The sequence below is a fragment of the Oncorhynchus kisutch genome, linkage group LG21 (assembly GCF_002021735.2).
Source record: "Oncorhynchus kisutch isolate 150728-3 linkage group LG21, Okis_V2, whole genome shotgun sequence".
Lineage (NCBI taxonomy): Eukaryota > Metazoa > Chordata > Actinopteri > Salmoniformes > Salmonidae > Oncorhynchus > Oncorhynchus kisutch.
In genome coordinates this window covers 13,052,628-13,071,990 of record NC_034194.2, presented here as the reverse complement: position 1 = coordinate 13,071,990, position 19,363 = coordinate 13,052,628, and the positions used below count along the sequence as shown (strand labels likewise).

The window sequence follows — 19,363 nt, the reverse complement described above, 5'->3', positions numbered from 1 at the left end:
AATTGTTAGGTTAGATTACTTGTTAGATATTACTGATTGTCGGAAATAGAAGCACAAGCATTTCGCTACACTTGCATTAACATCTGTTAACCATGTGTATGTGACAAATAAAATTTGATTTGATTTGACAAACTATGGCATAAGGGGACAACAAGCAGATAAGAGGCAATCCGTAATTTCGATTAAGACATTATTGAACGAGCTAGGACGCACGTAGTCAATAACTATTTGTTCAGCACTTTTGAAATGTACAGCGACAGAATTCAGAACATCGGCCATTCTTACAGTGTTCTCCCTGTACACCAAGTCAGAACCGTAGGATAAATAAAGGGGGCATATAAGTAGACAATGAAAGTTCTTACAATATTCAATGATTACTTTTCTCTAAAACAGGTTATAGGCTACATGTGTACTAAGAACAGTAGGCGAAATGAAGAAGGGAAAATAGACCAAATTATTAGGGTGAGGCACATGGGCTACAAACAGCTTACTACACAACATAGTAATTAGTATTACTTTCTTAACTACCGTATACATATCTCCCTGGCATATTACATAATTTATGCAGCAGCATACATTACATGTTTGGACTCAATGTCCGGCATTCTCTGGATTTATGGTGCTTTCAAGACAACTGGGAACTCAGAACAAAAACAAGGTTGAATCATGATGACGTCAGTGATCTTCAAGTTGTAGCTCTAGAAAGAGGCCCGGGTTCTTGACTTACAATTCCGAGTTGTATGACCGTTCAAAACGTATTTTCTAAATCGGAGCTCATTTTTTTCCCAGAGTTCCCAGTTGTCTTGAACTCACTGAAGTCAGATTTCCCAGTTCCGAGTTAACAGTTGTTTTCAGCGGGGCAGAAATCATGCTGGATTGACAGCATGGCCAATGGTGAATGTTTATAATTTTAAACTTGGAAAAGAGACCCTTAATCCCAGACTTGGGACCACACAGCCACTCCACTGAATAGCAGGCTAGTGATTTCTTTGCAATGCTTGCAGTTAGCTACTGATTCCTTCCAAACCACTAAATTGTTGAATTTGCGATTTCCAACTTGTTTATGTCCAATAGCAGATGAGCACCGATACGTTTTATCTGTAATTTCTCTTTGTTATTTCTCTTCATATGACAAGGATTAAAAAGGATTTGCCAGTAGATTGTAGACTTGATTCATGATGATGACTGCTAGCTAAGATTTTGAAAGTATCAAAGCTAACGTGATTTGGCATCCTTTTATCTGTGGCCAATTACCTTGAGACTTCATGGATGGGCACTTCTAATGTAACTCTATGGCAGCACCCAAGGGGCTTGAATTTTCAAGCTCTACCCTTAGATTTGGTGGTGACATAGAGTCCCCATGAGTGACAGAACACTGAGCCAATCACGTCACAACTAGTGAACATTACCACCCCCTACTCTCAGTATTTTCCGTTTGCTGCCCCACCACCACCACCACCACCACCACCACAGAAAGCACTAAGCTTGGCTGAAACACCTGCATTTTGGAGCTGCCTTACTCAAGGGAGCAAAAAAGAGACAATGTTTGTAAGTGGCTTTACAATTAATTATTATTATTTTTTACATTGTTTGCAAACTGATATGTGACACGTAATAATGCTAAAATAACATGCAACCCCCCCCCCCCAAAAAATATATATATATATTTATTTTATTCTGCCCTGAATGAGGGGTCACCGCTGCCTATGTAGCCAATTTATCTTTACTCATATTTTTTTTTCTCTACATGGTTGGGAAGATCACGTAAGTAAACACTACACCTGTTGTTTACAAAGCATGTGACAACTGCAATTTGATTCTAGTTAGATTATTCGTCACTGGTTTCGACAACTCATGGTTTTGCTGGTGTTAGCATCTTTTGAATTTCAAAAGAGAGAACATTCGGCCTGTAATTTGCAAAGAGAGAGCTTTTCTGCTCCTCCTCGTCTCTTATTTTAACACATGAACCAGGAATTTAATCGAGCAGCTGATGTATTACGTGAGACTTTAGTTCTGGTTTAACCGAAATTAGTTCAGGTATATCTGAAACTAGACATAAACAACATCTAAATAAGGAAGTGCACCTCAAACACAATTGGGCCAGTCCTAAACTGAAAGTATGTAGCCTGCTGACATGGGGATGTCTCATATGAGCGAGAAACGTTTAAGGAATATTTTACTTTGTCCAATCTTTTGAAAAGTCTGTGGGATTAGCTGTAATAATAGATTTCCTGCAAACTTCACGGGCTGCATTTAAACAGGCAGATCTTTTTTTCTCTACTAATTGGTCTTTTGACCAACCAAATCAGAGCTGAGTAAAAAAAAAAAATCAGGATTTGGTCGCCTGTCTAAACGTAGCTCATGGTTCTTTCTTCCTGCTGGTAAATAAGTCACATTGCAGCACAGAACAATAGAGAATAGATCTAGCAAAGTACTGTTATTTACAAGAACAATAAAATAAGTTGAATCAAATATGCACATTCAGAAATGAGACAATGACTGGAGGACACGTTTTCAAACGTTCTGTTCTTCGTTAGGAATTAACTAATAGCTTTATTCCAATTCTGTAAATAATTTGAAAGTACTGTGGCATTTAAATTGGTCAGTGCTATGTGGAATCCTTGGGACGTGTCCCTACCCGAAATCCTTACCCTAACTTTAACCCCTACCCTTAGCCTAACCCTTACCTAACTCTAACCCTTATCTAAACCTTAACCTTAACCCTTACCTTAAACATTTTACATTTCAATTTCAATGAACGTCCCAAGGATACCAGATTGCACACACCCATTTCAAATTGGCGAGTGCTTTTGGCATTCACGGTTTATGTGGGGAATGTAGTGCAAAGGCGCCAAGTATTGCATATGAACAAGTATAAACTGTATACAAAAATAAACTACATTAACTAACACGAGATTCGTTAAGTGCGCATGCCCATTAGCTCAGAATGTAAAATGAACGTTGTTTTGACGCCATGTTGGTTGTCATCGAGGAGAGAATTTGACGACGGCGCTGGGAGAAGGAAATATTTGTCCAAAATCTACTGTCATCTGGTTTTATATGATCATTCACATACAGTAATTGATTGGATGAATTTCTACTAACACTAGGCCATTACAGGGTCTGCGTTTTGGATGGTATTAAGACTCGAGAGGTGAAAAACGAAGCAATTTGTGCATAACCTGAATTTTCCCTTGAGCGTAGTCGAAGAAAGCCAGCGGAGGGACCCAGTCACAGGAGCTCTGGTGTGCCCTCTGATAGCGAAAACCAAAGCTTTATCTCGTTTTTATAGATCCATAATATTGCCAACGGAATGGCTTGTGGGGCTACTTTGAAAAGGACTATGGATTTCGATCCATTGATGAACCAGGCGTCCCCCAAAAGGAGGAGGTGCACCCCAATGTCTCAAGCCGCCTCGACTTCATCACCCCAGAAATATCTGCGTATGGAGCCCTCACCATTTGGAGAAGTGTCGTCCAGACTCACAACGGGTTAGCAACAGTTAATAGCTACTAGATTTTAAGGCATGAGTGGGAATCTATGAATGAAAGGTGTTGTTAGGACACCTTGGTGAGATTAGCTATGTTAGCGTAGCTAACTACTAACTAGTTGGCTAAGCAATATGAAATGCATGACTAGTAGCTACAGTAAGTTACCGATAAACTTGTAAACACTTCTTGCATTTGTTGTTGAAACCTGTGACTTAGACACAACTGTTTGTTCAACTAGCTTGCTAACTAACGGCAGCTAGGAGGCCGGTGCTAAACCTTCAAGCTAAGCTAGCTAGCATAGGTCTTATAAATGAGCATTTTACATTTAGCCAGACATGTATCTGATAAATACTTCTTTAACAGCAACAGGATGATGGCATGTGCCATATGGGCAATATATTAGTCAAATGCTGGTGTAAAGTACTTTAGGTTTAGTAAAACTACTTAACATTTTTTTTTTATGGGTATCTTTACTATTTTATATTTTTGTTTACTTTTACTTCACAACATTCCTAAAGAAAATAATGTGCTTTTTACTCCTTACATTTTCCCTGACGCTTGTTATAGTTTGAATGCTTTAAAGGACAGGAAAATTGTGTAATTCACACACTTATCAAGAGGTTATCCCTACTGCCTTTTGATCTGATGGACATGCATAGTTTGTAAATTATGTTGGGAGTGTGCCCCTGGCTGTCTGTAAATGTACTTAATATAATGAATTAGGAATTATTTATACTTTTGATACTTAGGCATATTTTAGCCATTACATTTACTTTTGGTACTTAAGTATATTTAAAACCAAATACTTTTAGGCTTACTCAAGTTGTATTTTACTGGGGGACTTTTACTTGAGTCATTTTCCATTAAGTTATCTTTTACTCAAGTATGACAGTTGGATACTTTTTCCACCACTGGTCGAACATGGCCTAGTCTGTGCAGTGGAATTACTTCCTGCAGGGGTTGGGATGGGGTTCTCATTTGCTACGGAAGTGGATAGCTCGTGTTTTGTAGCCTTTGTCCTTGAATTAAGGTCATATTGTTGTTAGTTATTTAGTGAAGTATCAAGATAACTCACAAGGTATATTGTTTGAGTATGATGTGCAATTTCTTATTTGGAATGATTGATTAGCTTGCCCTAACCACATCTTGCCCTTGTTTTCCATTCCAGAGCAAATCCTGCACAATATCAAGCAAGAGTACAAGCGGATGCAGAAGCGAAGGCACCTGGAGAACAGCTTTCAGCAGACCGAGGGCTGTTGTCCCCTGGAGTCACAACCCCATAGCTCCATCCTTAATGGATCCAGTCTGCCAGGTATGTCCAGTCTGCTTTTACTCAGGAAGGACATCAGGAGGAATAGACACATCTGAGGGGGTTCATCAATTGGAAACCATTGGTTACCTCACAACAATTGTTATCCCTTTTGTTAGCTTGCAGTTGTATGTCGCTTGGCTTCATTTAATGTCATAATTGTTTTGGTCAAGTTTCACATGTGGTTTTGAGAATGTTCTCTTTGATAATGGATACTTATTCTCTATATAGGAACATCTTCTGGTGCTGTCTCCCCATCTAGAAAAGAGCAACCTCTATTTACCTTGAGACAGGTTGGGATGATCTGTGAACGACTACTTAAAGAACGAGAGGAGAAGATAAGGGAAGAATATGACGAAATATTGACAACAAAACTAGCAGGTGTGTTGGAGAAACTGTTTTTGTGACCTCTGCAGAATATATAGCACTCTATTTATTGTCAGACCTTTTTCTCTCTTTTTGCAGAGCAATATGATGCTTTCGTTAAGTTCACTCACGATCAGCTAATGCGGCGATTTGGAGAGCAACCTGCTAGCTGTGAGTAATAAACTTCCCTCTGTCAGTGCAGTGTTTCCCATATTATTTTAGCAGCATCGCACCGCCGCTGCTAAATTGTTGCCACCACACCCCAAGACTTTGACTGGGGGAAATATAGCGACTAATGTCTTGGTGGATGGAAAGGCTTTGCCAAAAACCTTCTCAATTAAATGTTAACTTGCTATAAAGTAGCCTATGCCTACCTGGTAAAATGATATCATGATTATTTCCCTCAATCCAATGTGCAATTGTTTTTCAAATGCCATCACATGTGCTACAGAAACATTGCTAACCAAACAGTCCTAGGTGCGTGATGACTTGAATAAAAGGGTAACATTAAATCTAAATATCTTAATGTTTTCCAGACCTCGAAGGTGGACTCCTGGTGTGGTTTTAGGATTTCTGTGTACTTAGAACATCCAATTGTGTTGCTTTTCTATGTAAAAATAGTGATTGGAGAGTGAACCTGAACACCCCCCCCTTTGTGACTCTTGCCACTGCGGAAAGGAAAAAAACACCTAGGGGAAACACTGACATGCTTCCTCCCTTCTTTATAAAGATCCCTGTCACTTCTGTATCATGCTTAATGTATTGTGAACTTTGTTCCATGAATCTGTATTCATAGCTGCTCTCTCTTCCTCCCCAGATGTTTCCTGAGTGAAACCTCATATTTGATGGATTACCAATTTCCCATTTTATTATTGCTCAAACTTCCCATTTGATTATCTGCCAACCGTGTTCTCCAGAGACTCACAGGCTCTATTTGGACTTGTAGCAGTGCCATATCTCCCCTGTGGGCTTAGGATGCCTCAAGCTTCTGTCAGTGGCAACTACGTTCTCTTCAGCGACTGGTATTTGTGCTACGGCTTAAATGGCACCCAATTTACTACTTTTGGCCAGCGCCCATAGAGCTATGGTCAAAATTAGTGCACTATATATAAAATAGGGTGCCATTTTGGATGAAACCTTGGAGTGCTTCCTGCTGTCAACACATATATGGACCTCTGCTACCTATTACTCTACCAGTGGCCTCTGTTGTTTTAATTGCTGTATTGATATTTATTAGGCTTTTTTCTTAGGCCTTTTTATAAAGTGACCTGCCATTCCCAACTCTGCTAACCTCGTCTTAGATCTGTTTGTGCTCTTTCCAACTACATTGCTGTCCTTGTCAAGCTAAGACAATGAGTGACAAGGAGTTGGCATTATAGCCCAAACAGACTGGCACTCAGGCTATGACTCTGCCACCACACATTTAGATTTATTTTGTTCCATAAACATGCTTCTTTGTTTCAAAAATGACGAGACGCAACTTTTTTTATTTTTTAATCAAATCAACTTATACAGTTGGGAGGGGTGGTCCACTACAAAAGAGCAGATAATCCAAGGAAGCTTCTGGACTGGACTCCAGGAGAGGACATCCTATGATCTATCAGCTATGGTTACATTGTAATGGTAAATGGCTTGTGTAAATTATGTCGTTTTGCCTGACCTTTGTTACAGTTATCCTTTAAAAAAAAAAAATCTACAAAAAAAGTGCTATCATTTTTTCCCTGTTTATTTTATTGGCTATGTAGCTTAATGGACTTGGGTTGGGTAAAGCTAATGAATAATAGGTTTACATTAAAGGATGTTCCATTTTCACATTGTCTTTTTCATAGTAAAAAATGCTAGAATAGTTGACATCTTTGTTCAATTTATCTCTTCCAAGTGTGCCGGAGAAGGTTCCACTTCAGTCATTGCTTTTGATGGTGTTGATTTTGGACTGTATAATCCATCTCCTCCACCATTTGAGAAGGAGAACTTTGAAGGTATTTTATCTTGTCCAAACACATAAATGTTCATAGTAGCTAGGTTTCCATCCAATTGGTGATAGATTTTCAGGTGAATATTGTATAATCTGCATAAAAACAATGTTCATTTTTCCCACCAGATGTGTTTTCATTGAATTGACTTGTTATGGATAAAAGGCTGTGCGTGATGACGTAGTGGACATGCAAATGCATATTGTGGTTAAATTCCCATGTATCGAATAAAAATGTTAAAGTTAAATGGGTTTCTGTCACATTTTCAGCTCTACTGATGGTTTTCCAAAAAAATAAGAAATGTATGTCGTGGTGCTCATTGATATTGGCATGTGCGTTCTAGGCAACAGCTCGCAGATCCAGTGTGGGTGGGTACATGAGATTATTATGGACAAATTAATGAGAATTTTTTTACATTTTCAAACGGAAGCCAAGCGTCTTGTGTCACCAGAATTAAGACCCTCTATTTATTGAAATGGAGCATCAAGCTCATCACCTTGCATTTTCACCACCCTGTGAAATTCATAATTAGTTTAATCTGTAGCCTAATAAACTGCAAGCTTTCCTAACCAGTCAAAGTGGGATGGGAAAGGGAGATACCTAGTCAGTTTACAACTGAATGCATTCCACTGAAATGTGTCTTCTGCATTTGACCCAACCCCTCTGAATCGGAGAGGTGCAGTGGGCTGCCTTAATCGACATCCACGTCTTCGGCGCCCGGACCACATCATTGTGTTTACTTTCATATGATTTATTATATCAATAAAAGCGATCCATCAAAATTTCTCACATTTTACCAACACAAAAATATCCCACCTTGTCCAGCATATTTAGATTTTTTTGGCATTTGGACATTTTACTGACACATTTTCTGTTTCTATCAGGCCTGTCATGACATTTTGTTATCCAACATGTACTTTACTTGTATAAAAAGGTTGGATGGAAACCTAGTTAGCGGAAGGAACATGAAGCCTATGACTTCATGTTCTCAAACAAAAAACACTGATAGGCTACCCTGAAAGGTCTGTTTTATCTGTTGAGTTATTACTTACTGGTCAAATAATCACTGCTCTCATAGCAATTGTGTGGTTACAGTATCAGGTGTATTATTGACTTTAGAAATATACATGTTCTTAATTATTATTCTATGGTATTGGAACATATATCTGACCTATTTGAGCCAATTCATTTAAGTAAATGTATCACTATGAATACAAAATAAATGAAAAAGTTAGTACTGCATAAATATATCATTATTTGCAAGAGCATATTTCATTTTGGTATCACAGTCTGTGTGACGACAGACGACGCCAGAGAGCTTCGAAGTGGAAATCTAACGTGCCCACTCTTCTATGACGTAGTCGGCAAATACACCACTTCGATTGGATGAAACGTGTGCGGTTGAGTTCAAAGATCACTTAAGCAGGAAATGAGTGTTTGAATGTCATCAGCTGCAAAAGCACGCATGAATGTGATATGGAATCATCTATTTTATGACCATTGAATGTAATTTATGAAAACACGGCATTGATGTCGACGTATGCACATGGCTTGTTATTTCAGAAGAAGTATTGCATCGAAGGTAGGGCATGTGTTCTGTGTAGTTAGCTAACGTTAGCTATGTGGGGTTTCATTTCGTGCGTAATGTTAGCAAATAGTATCCGCATGTTTGTGCCTGTCATTATTCTTAAGAACCAAGATGCCCTCGGTTTGTTTAAATTTATAACGATAATTTCTATCGGCCAATTAACATTGATAGCGGAGTATTCTGAATATTTCAAGCTGGTCAATGTAGGTAATCATGACTTCAAAACATACCAATAATCTGTGCTATTGGGGTCCAATTGACACAACAACAATGTGTATTGCAGTTTTCATATTTGACCTCTCTTGGTTTAGCTCTCTAGGGCTTTGGGACGGTCTGAAGATGCCTTCATTTCAGCTCTCTGTGCTATCCCAGTCTCCAAAAAACAGTTAAGTGTGAGTGTGCAGTGGTGGAAAAATACCCAACTGTCATACTTGAGTAAAAGTAAGGATGCCTTAATAGAAAATGCCTCAAGTAAAAATGGAAGTCACATACTACTTGAATAAAAGTATTTGGTTTTAACTACACTTAAGTATTAAAAAATACAAGGATGAATCATTTCACATTCCTTGTTTTAAGCAAACCAGACAGTAACATGTTCTTGTTTTATTATTTTACAGATGGCCAGGGGCACACTCCAACACTCAGACATAATTTACAAACGAGGCACCTAAATGTTCTGTCCTGCTTAGCATTCAAGATGTAACTAGTACTTTTGGGTGTTAGGAAAAATGTATGGAGTAAAAAGTACATTATTTTCTTGAGGAATGTAGTAGAGTAAAAGTCATAAATATAAATAGTAAAGTACAGATACTTTAAAATACTACTTAAGTATTTTTGGGGGGTATTTTTACATAAGTACTTTACACCAGTGTGTGTGAGAGAGGGAGAGAGATCTACTGAATGAAGTCTCAGTCCTAGTCTGGTCCTTACAGATCCCTCAATCAAACATGATTATCACTACACAGTCACCATGTTTCTCAATGGTTCTTCTGATATTGTTCATCTCAGGCAATCCCCAGATTTCCGGCTGTCAGTCAACACTCTACTGAGGAATGGGATCCTGCCAACTAATGGAGACCTCCAGGCACAGACAGAGGCTCTGGCCAGTCAGGTGGGACCAATAGCGTTGTAGTCTAGATGCAGATCTTGGGTCAGGTTAACATTTTCCACACTAATTGGTAAGGTTTTGATTGGGGGAGGACTGATCCTAGATCGTTACCTAGGGGAAACTTCACCCTGAAACGTTTAGTAGTCCGTCACATACTCACACTTTGCTGATATTTAGATTTCACGCTCCTGTCAGAATTACAGTGCATGCTATTTCCTTTCAGTTAAAGCAAGACAGTGTGGTGGAAGAAATATTTGCTGGACGGGGAGTGATACACTTTAGAGTTAGTCGGAATCTGTTAGTACAGGTGAATATGCCTTTTTCCCTACCTACATTTTGATCATGTCAGTCGGAAAACTGCAGACTCTGTTTGAAATATTTTTACCAACCAGCATGTAGGAATAGAATGTATATAAATGAACAAGACAACCATCTGGAAGTCTACACATTTGTTTTTGTTTTGTTTCAGAAAGTTTTAGAGCAGTTGTGCCAAGAACGTCACAAATTTGGTGTGAAAAGTGAACTTTTCGATGGCCTCAAAAAAGGAACAACTGTGGTGGAGTTTAGGTATTGAAATATGTTCTCCTCAAACTTCCATTCGTTTGTATTGTTTCAGAGTCTAGGATGTTGAGGCAAAGTGTTAAGAGGCAAGCACTAAAGAAATTAGCTACCTTCTTTTTATGAATTTATTGACAACATTTCCCTTTTGTTTTTCTTACAGTTCTCCAAATATTGCCAAGAAGTTTCACGCTGGACATCTGCGTTCCACCATTATTGGTGAGACTCAGTTGAAGTTCTTTAACGTACCAGGAGAGGGCAGAGTTCATTTTTGATATTGTTCCTGACCTCAGGCTAAATTCAGGATGTGTTTGAAATATTGTATCTATTGTGACTGAAAAATGCACAATGTTATTTTTTAGGTAACTTCATTGCCAACCTGAAAGAATCCTTGGGAAATAATGTCATTAGAGTGAATTACCTAGGAGATTGGGGCATGCAGTTTGGTGAGTAAAGCAGAGAAGAAGAGCATAAAGAATTACACTGAGAAGCTTTAAAGGTAGACTTGGTGAAATGACGTTGCCGCGAGCATCAAAGCAGATATTGCGACTCGTGAGATGCAAGACTTCGCTCCCACAACGTCACACACAGTGAGTGCACACACATCTGTATTTTATTATTGGATCAGTACACCTGGGGACAATCATTAGATGGACGTCATATTGTACAATTTGTGTCTTTTGTTTTCATAGATCTGTTAGATGGTTGCATTCAAGACAAGGTCGTATTTACTGATCTGCTTGTCAGTATCAGCAGAGTGAGCTACCAATTTGTGTCGTATTAAAAACATGTTGCTTGTCTCCAGTCATATAAAGTGTAGTAAAATTGCATGAAATGTGTTTCTAAAATGCCAAATTCTTCCCATGCAAAGAAAGGAGAAGAAACATCTCTGATTAGGCCTACTCACTGTGTGCTCAGGCATGCGTTGTTCTGAACTGAGGTATATTATTAGCCTAAATTATGACTATGCAATCACACCTATCTTGCATTATTTTGCAAATGGAATGATGGATGCATGCAATCCTTTAGTGTAAAAAAAAAAAAATTGGCCTTGATGTGACTTGATAGCTTGTATTACGCATCTATTTTACATTGGAATATATGCACCTTTCCTCAGTTGAGTCAATTTATGAGGAGGTTGAGTAGTGGTTGACATTGTATATGCTGTTCCACAGACCTTTAAACCTAATATTGTGGTGATAATTAATGGCTGGGTTTTTTATTTATTTTTCTCCAAAAGATCATTTTAGAGTTTAAATTGTGTAGAAATGCAGTAAACGAGCTTCAACTTCCTTGGGGGATTTTACTTTGGGCACCTACGTCATATCACTGAGTCTATCTTTAAGCAATATAAATCTATATGTGATTTGATTACTTTTTGAAAATAAGAATGATTGTTTTTGCCTTGGGAAATGGGACCAGGTTTCCATAACCTCTTCCTTGCCTGTGGATTTTAGGTTTGCTGGGAGCTGGCTTTCAGCTCTTTGGGTGTCAGGAGAAATTGAAAAAGAATCCCTTACAACACCTATTTGATGTAAGTTGTGAGAATCATAGTAGTTCTGAGAGAGAACTTAAACCACTGCCCTCTTGTGTTGTGTTTTTTTTATACAGTCATGTCAGCAGGTGTGAACACGTCTTTGGCGGCCTTCCCTTACAAGTTTGTTTGTGTGTATATATGTCCTGTAGGTTTACGTTCAGGTGAACAAGGAGGCGGAGAACAATGAGGTCATAGGACAGGCGGCCAGAGAGTTCTTTAGACGGCTGGAACAGCAGGAACACCAGGCCTTGTTACTATGGAAACAGTTTAGAGAGATCACAGTGGAGGAGTACCAACAAGTCTATAAGGTATTGACCCGGCCGGCACACCTCTGACCAACTAGCCAAAAGGCTTTTGTAGGACTAAACTTTTGCCTAAACTGTTTTATTAAATTAAAACAGTAATGTACACTACTCAAACACTGTTTGTACTGATGCCCATGCACTGCCTAACATGAACTCAGATAGGGTTGTCATTCCAGGGAAGTGCACAAGACGTCAGCGCCTTTGTAACACACCGTTTTGTTATCAGATGTCAATATTGATGCAATGTGTTTCTGTTTCTCAGCGCTTAGGGGTTCACTTTGACATCTACTCTGGAGAGTCTTTTCACCAACAACAAGCCCAGGAGGTGGTGCAGCAGCTACAGAGACGAGGCCTGCTGAAAACCACAGAGTATGTCACGGAAGCAAACATCCTTATGAGTTATGAAAGAGCATTGTGTAAAAAGTCTGGGTAAATGTCATACACTAAGCAAACTGTCACCACATACCTTTAAGTAAACATTCCCACCCAACATCTAGTACTACCATGTGTTAAATTAAGCGGAGAAATAATCTATGGATTATTTATAGGTAAGTATGTAGAAATGAATAAGAAATAAAACAAAAGTGTGCATTGATCACAGGTAACAGTGATAGTATATGTAGAATAAGAGTGTCCAATTAACAAACAAAAGTGATGTGTGTATATACACTGCTCAAAAAAAATAAAGGGAACACTAAAATAACACATCCTAGATCTGAATGAATGAAATATTTTTATTAAATACTTTTTTCCTTTACATAGTTGAATGTGCTGACAACAAAATCACACAAAAATTATCAATGGAAATCAAATTTATCAACCCATGGAGGTCTGGATTTGGAGTCACACTCAAAATTAAAGTGGAAAACCACACTACAGGCTGATTCAACTTTGTATTGTCCTTAAAACAAGTCAAAATGAGGCTCAGTAGTGTGTGTGGCCTCCACGTGCCTGTATGACCTCCCTACAACGCCTGGGCATGCTCCTGATGAGGTGGCGGATGGTCTCCTGAGGGATCTCCTCCCAGACCTGGACTAAAGCATCCGCCAACTCCTGGACAGTCTGTGGTGCAACGTGGTGTTGGTGGATGAAGCAAGACATGATGTCCCAGATGTGCTCAATTGGATTCAGGTCTGGGGAACGGGCGGGCCAGTCCATAGCATCAATGCCTTCCTCTTGCAGGAACTGCTGACACACTCCAGCCACATGAGGTCTAGCATTGTCTTGCATTAGGAGGAACCCAGAGCCAACCGCATCAGCATATGGTCTCACAAGGGGTCTGAGGATCTCATCTCGGTACCTAATGGCAGTCAGGCTACCTCTGGCGAGCACATGGATGGCTGTGCGGCCCCCCAAAGAAATGCCACCCCACACCATGACTGATCCACTGCCAAAGCGGGCATGCTGGAGGATGTTGCAGGCAGCAGAACGTTCTCCAAGGCGTCTCCAGACTCTGTCACGTGCTCAGTGTGAACCTGCTTTCATCTGTGAAGAGCACAGGGCGCCAGTGGCGAATTTGCCAATCTTGGTGTTCTCTGGCAAATTCCAAATGTCCTGCACGGTGTTGGGCTGTAAGCACAACCCCCACCTGTGGACGATGGGCCCTCATACCACCCTCATGGAGTCTGTTTCTGACCGTTTGAGCAGACACATGCACATTTGTGGCCTGCTGGAGGTCATTTTGAAGGGCTCTGGCAGTGCTCCTCCTGCTCCTCCTTGCACAAAGGCGGAGGTAGCGGTCCTGCTGCTGGCCTGCCTGTCTGCTGGTAGCGCCTCCATGCTCTGGTCACTACGCTGACAGACACAGCAAACCTTCTTGCCACAGCTCGCATTGATGTGCCATCCTGGATGAGCTGCACTACCTGAGCCACTTGTGTGGGTTGTAGACTCCGTCTCATGCTACCACTAGAGTGAAAGCACCGCCAGCATTCAAAAGTGACCAAAACATCAGCCAGGAAGCATAGGAACTGAGAAGTGGTCTGTGGTCACCACCTGCAAAACCACTCCTTTATTGGGGGTGTCTTGCTAATTTCCTATAATTTCAACCTGTTGTCTATTCCATTTGCACAACAGCATGTGAAATGTATTGTCAATCAGTGTTGCTTCCTAAGTGGACAGTTTGATTTCACAGAAGTGTGATTGACTTGGAGTTACATTGTGTTGTTTAAGTGTTCCCTTTATTTTTTTGAGCAGTGTATATATGTGTGTATATATATATATATATATCTGTTAACAGGAAGGGGACAGGCGTGGTGGATCTCTCTTCAGCTGGAGACATGTCCAGCTACTCCACAGTACTACGCAGTGATGGGACATCTCTCTATATCACCAGGTCTGTGCTGCTTTAGAAGGTTGACAGTGTTGTTATGACTGGTGTGCAATACTTTAGTAATTATCAAGTGACACGTGAGTCTTGATTATCCTTTTTGTCATGTTGTGTCTTTCCAGAGATCTTGCTGCAGCCATAGATCGAAAGGAAAGGTACAATTTCGATGAGATGATCTATGTGGTAAGCATTCGGCCAAACTGCTCTAACACTCAGCAATGGCTACAAAAAGCAGTGTTATATGAACTTTTATCTAAACGTATTATCATTTGTTTCTTTGTGAAGACAGACAAAAGTCAAGGGATTCATTTCCAGCAGCTGTTCCAGATCCTCTTGGCTATGGGACACTCGTGGGCTGAGAGGTAACGCTGTGTACACAGCTGTCACAATACAAAGAATCGATTGTTTCTACACATAGTCCCATACTAAATCTATTTGGTTTCATGGTTTGGTGTGTCCCCCCGCACTGTTATACAGTTGTTTTATCCGTTATGTTTATCCTATGTTATATTTATGTAAACTCAGCAAAAAAAGAAACGTCCCTTTTTCAAGGCCCTGTCTTTCAAAGATAATTCGTAAAAATCCAAATAACTTCACAGATCTTCATTGTAAAGGGTTTAAACACTGCTTCCCATGCTTGTTCAATGAACCATAAACAATTAATGAACATGCACCTGTGGAACGGTTGTTAAGACACTAACAGCTTTGACTGTAGGCAATTAAGGTCACAGTTATGAAAACTTAGGACACTAAAGAGGCCTTTCTACTTACTCTGAAAAACACCAAAAGAAAGATTCTCGGGGTCCCTGTTCATCTGCGTGAACGTGCCTTAGGCAGGCTGCAAGGAGGCATGAGAACTGCAGATGTGGCCACGGCAATAAATTGCAAGGTCCGTACTGTGAGATGCCTAAGACAGCGCTACAGGAAGACAGGACTGACAGCTGATCGTCCTCGCAGTGGCAGACCACGTGAAACAACACCTGCACAGCATCGGTACATCCGAACATCACACCTGCAGGACAGGTACAGGATGGCAACAACAACTGCCTGAGTTACACCAGGAACGCACAATCCCTCCATCAGTGCTCAGACTGTCCGCAATAGGCTGAGAGAGCCTGGACCGAGGGCTTTTTGGCCTGTTGTAAGGCAGGTCCTCACCAAACATAACTGGCAACAACATCGCCTATCGGCAAACACCCACCGTCGCTGGACCAAACAGGACTGGCAAAACGTGCTCTTCACTGTTGCGGTTTTGTCTCACCAGGGGTGATGGTCGGATTTGCGTTTATTGTCGAAGGAATGAGCGTTACACCGAGGCCTGTACTCTGGAGAGGGATCGATTTGGAGGTGGAGGGTCCGTAATGGTCTGGGACGGTGTTTCACAGCATCATCGGGCTGAGCTTGTTGTCATTGCAGGCAATATCAACGCTGTCAGTTACAGTGGTACCCTTCCTGCAGGCTCATCCCAACATGACCCTCCAGCATGACAATGCCACCAGTCATACTGCTTGTTATGTGCATGATTTCCTGCAAGACAGTAATGTCAGTGGCCAGCAAAGAGCCCAGATCTCAATCCCATTGAGCACGTCTGGACCTGTTGGATCAGAGGGTGAGGGCTAGGGCCATTCCCCCAGAAATGTCTGGAAACTTGCACGTGTCTTGGTGGAAGAGTGGGGTAACATCTCACAGCAAGAACTGGCAAATCTGGTGCAGTCCATGAGGAGGAGATGCACTGCAGTACTTAATGCAGCTGGTGGCCACACCAGATACGGACTGTTACTTTAGATTTTGACCCACCCTTTTGTTCAGGGACACATTATTCAATTTCTGTTAGTCACATGCCTGTGGAACTTGTTCAGTTTATGTCTCAGTTGTTGAATCTTGTTATGTTCACAAATTTTTACACGTTAAGTTTTCTGAAAATTAACACAGTTGACAGTGAGAGGATGTTTCTTTTTTTTGCTGAGTTTATATGTAGGTATTGTTTTATCTGTTTGGCTGCAGGTGTCAGCATGTGCCGTTTGGCCTGGTGCAGGGTATGAAGACGAGGCTAGGAGAGGTGGTTTTCCTGGAAGACGTCCTGGATGAAGCCCGGGCTAGGATGCTCAGGAACATGAGCCAGTCCAAGAGTAAGGACATGACATGGGATTCATTATAGAGATTCCTAGAGATAGGAATTTCCAGGTGAACAAAAGAGAAGGGCAGCCCCAGATAAATGTCGATCCAAAATGTATTACAAGTTGCAACAGGGAGATGCCACCCAGCACAGAGGCAGAGAAAATGTCTATTTGGCCTTCATTATACAGTACCATAATCAACTGTTCTGTAAACACCAGCCCAATAGGCTTGTAGGAAGTCAAAACAAAAGGCAGTGACTTCCTCAGCTGCTAAAGAATCGCACAACGTTTCACAGAATACCAAAATATTCAGTGAGTCCTTGTACCTCAATCACTATCAACAGATATGAGTTGAATCTATAACATACTGCATTGAGTCTAGTGACCATCAACCCGAGTGTCACAAGCAGAACACTGTAAATCATGTGTATTACAGAAAGGGAAAATATATGAATACGCTAAACTATGTACCACTCTAAACTGAATACGAACTTTATTCATCTTAAATATTCCCATTACACCCTATTTCCTATATAGTGCACTACTTTTGCCAGGTGACATAGGGCTCTGGTCAAAAATAGTGCCCTATGCGGGGAATAGGTTGCCATTTGGGATTCAGCCTAGGTGTATAGTTATTAGTCATTAATAATCTGTCAGTTAACATTCTTTATCTCCTCAGCCACCAAGGAAATGGTGTATCCAGAAGACACAGCTGAGAAAGTGGGGATCAGCGCACTCATAGTTCAGGTGAACAAATTTGACCCAACCTTAAAGAATATGACATACCAACCAAACATCCTATTCTTCAAACTTACCTACCTGCTGTATGAAACGAAGAACAAACAAAGGGTAAGAACACTGTGGGTCTGTAGGTGTAGCGACAGCTGTGTCTTTGGAAATAGGTTACTGAAGCATTAAAATAATGGAAGATTGCTCAAGGTTATGCTCAGGCATGACCCTGTTTTCTGTCATTCTCGTCTCAGGACTTTAAAGGGCCTCTAGGATCAGACTACAAGTTTGACTGGGACAGGATCCTCCAGGCCCAAGGTGATACAGGGGTGTTTCTACAGTACACACATGCCAGACTCTGTAGGTGAGTGATGAGGAAGCATTAATCATTTCACAAACTGCAGGACTTTCAATAATATAGAACGTTAGTACAATACATGAACTGACGCTTGATTAAGCAACTCATTGTCTGACTTCTCACCAACTGTTGTCATTTCAGTTTAATACATCGCTATGGCGACGGAGAGGAAGGTGCCTTTGACCCGTCACTTCTTCTAGATCAGAGGAGTATTTCGATACTCCAGCACCTCCTTCGGTAAGCGAATGCCCTCTAACCCCACACATAGGAGAATGGTCAGGCTTACTCTTCACTGATTACGTGTTGGGCCGGGATGGTTCCCTAACCAGGAACTATTCTGAGCCCTAATTACTGTGTACTGGAAGCCAATTAAATAACCTGCTCTCATTCCTGTTGCATTTGATGACATCATAGATGAATGTAAGCATGTGTAGGTGGTGTACTCACAGATGAAACGGTCAGTAAATAAATGCAGTCACACCCGAACATGCTGTTTTCCATTGTGATCAAAATATTTATCCTACATCATTCACTATCTACTTTCAGCTATGACGAAGTTCTATACCAGTCTGTACAGGATCTGCAGCCAAAACATCTCGTCAACTTCCTTATGACACTGAGGTAAAGAGCAGGGTGTTTAATGTCTGAGATTCCAGGCAGTGTGGACATGATTATATTATTATATTACCTTATCATAAAATGTCTTTGTTCTCCTGCCTGGCTAGTCACCTGGCTGCGTCAGCACACAGGGAGCTGCCAGTGAAGGGAAGCCCTCAAGCTGTTGCACAGGTAGATAAACACTGATCATTTGCTCATATATCTTATTCAATACAAATAGCCTGAGACCCAAGGTAGGAAATTCCACTATGTGCATAAGTGTCATTTCAGTCAATGGATGCATTTAGGGCCTGGTGTATTCAGATTCAATGCTATCCATTTAATTATGAATGGCCTTACCTTGGAAAATGTATTTTATACAGGCATAGCCATATAGATTACAAATCTACTTTTGACTATTTGCTAACAGGTTTTAGTACCGTCCTTTTGATAAGGAACATGTTCATGATGTAAACCGTTGAGATGATGATTCAGATCATTTGTTCATCCTCGTCTATAGGCTAGGCTGCGGCTCTTCGGTGGTGTCTGCACGGTATTGGCCAACGGAATGAAAATATTAGGCATCACACCAGTCGAGAAAATGTGACCAATCAACGCCTGCTTGATCAATGTTCCTGTGTATGTAACTACTGTTATTGAATTAATGTAAATAAATGTTGTCTTGATTTAACACTTCCACATGATAAATGACTGGTTTCTGGTTGCATCAAATCCAATTGTCTTTGCTTTGACAGGTTAGGGAACTGGCCAAATATCTGATGATATTCCTGACAGATCTCGTTTTGCAACCATGCTACTGTCAATCCAACAACACTGTGCATTCCACACTGTTGTTACAGCAAGGCCTACAATAGACGATCCCTCCGAGCATTTCTCTGTACCAAACGTACTGTAATCCTCAATATGCTAAGTTGTTTGACAGCCTGTCCTACCTGTATTCCTTGTTGCCCAACCACTTAATGCAGGGTTTCCAAATTTTT

General features: G+C 40.7%; 2 protein-coding genes across 7 annotated transcripts; both read left to right on the top strand.

The window, feature by feature from the left end:
• Window positions 1-1,423: 1,423 nt before the first annotated feature.
• Window positions 1,424-7,386, top strand: LOC109866410 (akirin-2-like). Of its 2 annotated transcripts, none has more exons than XM_020455084.2 (6): window positions 1,424-1,548; window positions 3,293-3,491; window positions 4,660-4,803; window positions 5,032-5,181; window positions 5,266-5,337; window positions 5,984-7,386. In XM_020455084.2, the coding sequence occupies exons 1-6, from the start codon at window positions 1,543-1,545 to the stop codon at window positions 5,992-5,994; spliced, it is 582 nt and encodes a 193-aa protein (XP_020310673.1). In that variant the 5' UTR covers window positions 1,424-1,542; the 3' UTR covers window positions 5,995-7,386. The 2 variants fall into 2 exon arrangements, 1 of the variants encoding a protein (XP_020310673.1); XR_002251688.2 differs by having other exon boundaries at window positions 1,446-1,548; window positions 5,244-5,337.
• A 1,146-nt stretch (window positions 7,387-8,532) lies between these two features.
• On the top strand, window positions 8,533-19,059 carry rars2 (arginyl-tRNA synthetase 2, mitochondrial). 5 transcript variants are annotated; one of them, XM_020455423.2, is made up of 20 exons: window positions 8,543-8,721; window positions 9,039-9,112; window positions 9,736-9,838; window positions 10,059-10,142; window positions 10,305-10,402; window positions 10,557-10,612; window positions 10,756-10,839; window positions 11,851-11,927; window positions 12,080-12,238; window positions 12,498-12,604; window positions 14,472-14,567; window positions 14,684-14,744; window positions 14,847-14,923; window positions 16,566-16,690; window positions 17,358-17,425; window positions 17,662-17,771; window positions 17,907-18,002; window positions 18,312-18,386; window positions 18,491-18,554; window positions 18,883-19,059. In XM_020455423.2, exons 1-20 carry the CDS (start codon window positions 8,680-8,682, stop codon window positions 18,967-18,969), a joined length of 1,743 nt encoding a protein of 580 aa, XP_020311012.1. In that variant the 5' UTR covers window positions 8,543-8,679; the 3' UTR covers window positions 18,970-19,059. The 5 variants fall into 5 exon arrangements, with proteins under 5 accessions (XP_020311013.1, XP_031655973.1, XP_020311012.1 ...); XM_031800112.1 differs by having other exon boundaries at window positions 8,559-8,721; window positions 17,358-17,527; XM_020455425.2 differs by having other exon boundaries at window positions 8,559-8,721; window positions 9,039-9,119.
• Window positions 19,060-19,363: the final 304 nt, after the last annotated feature.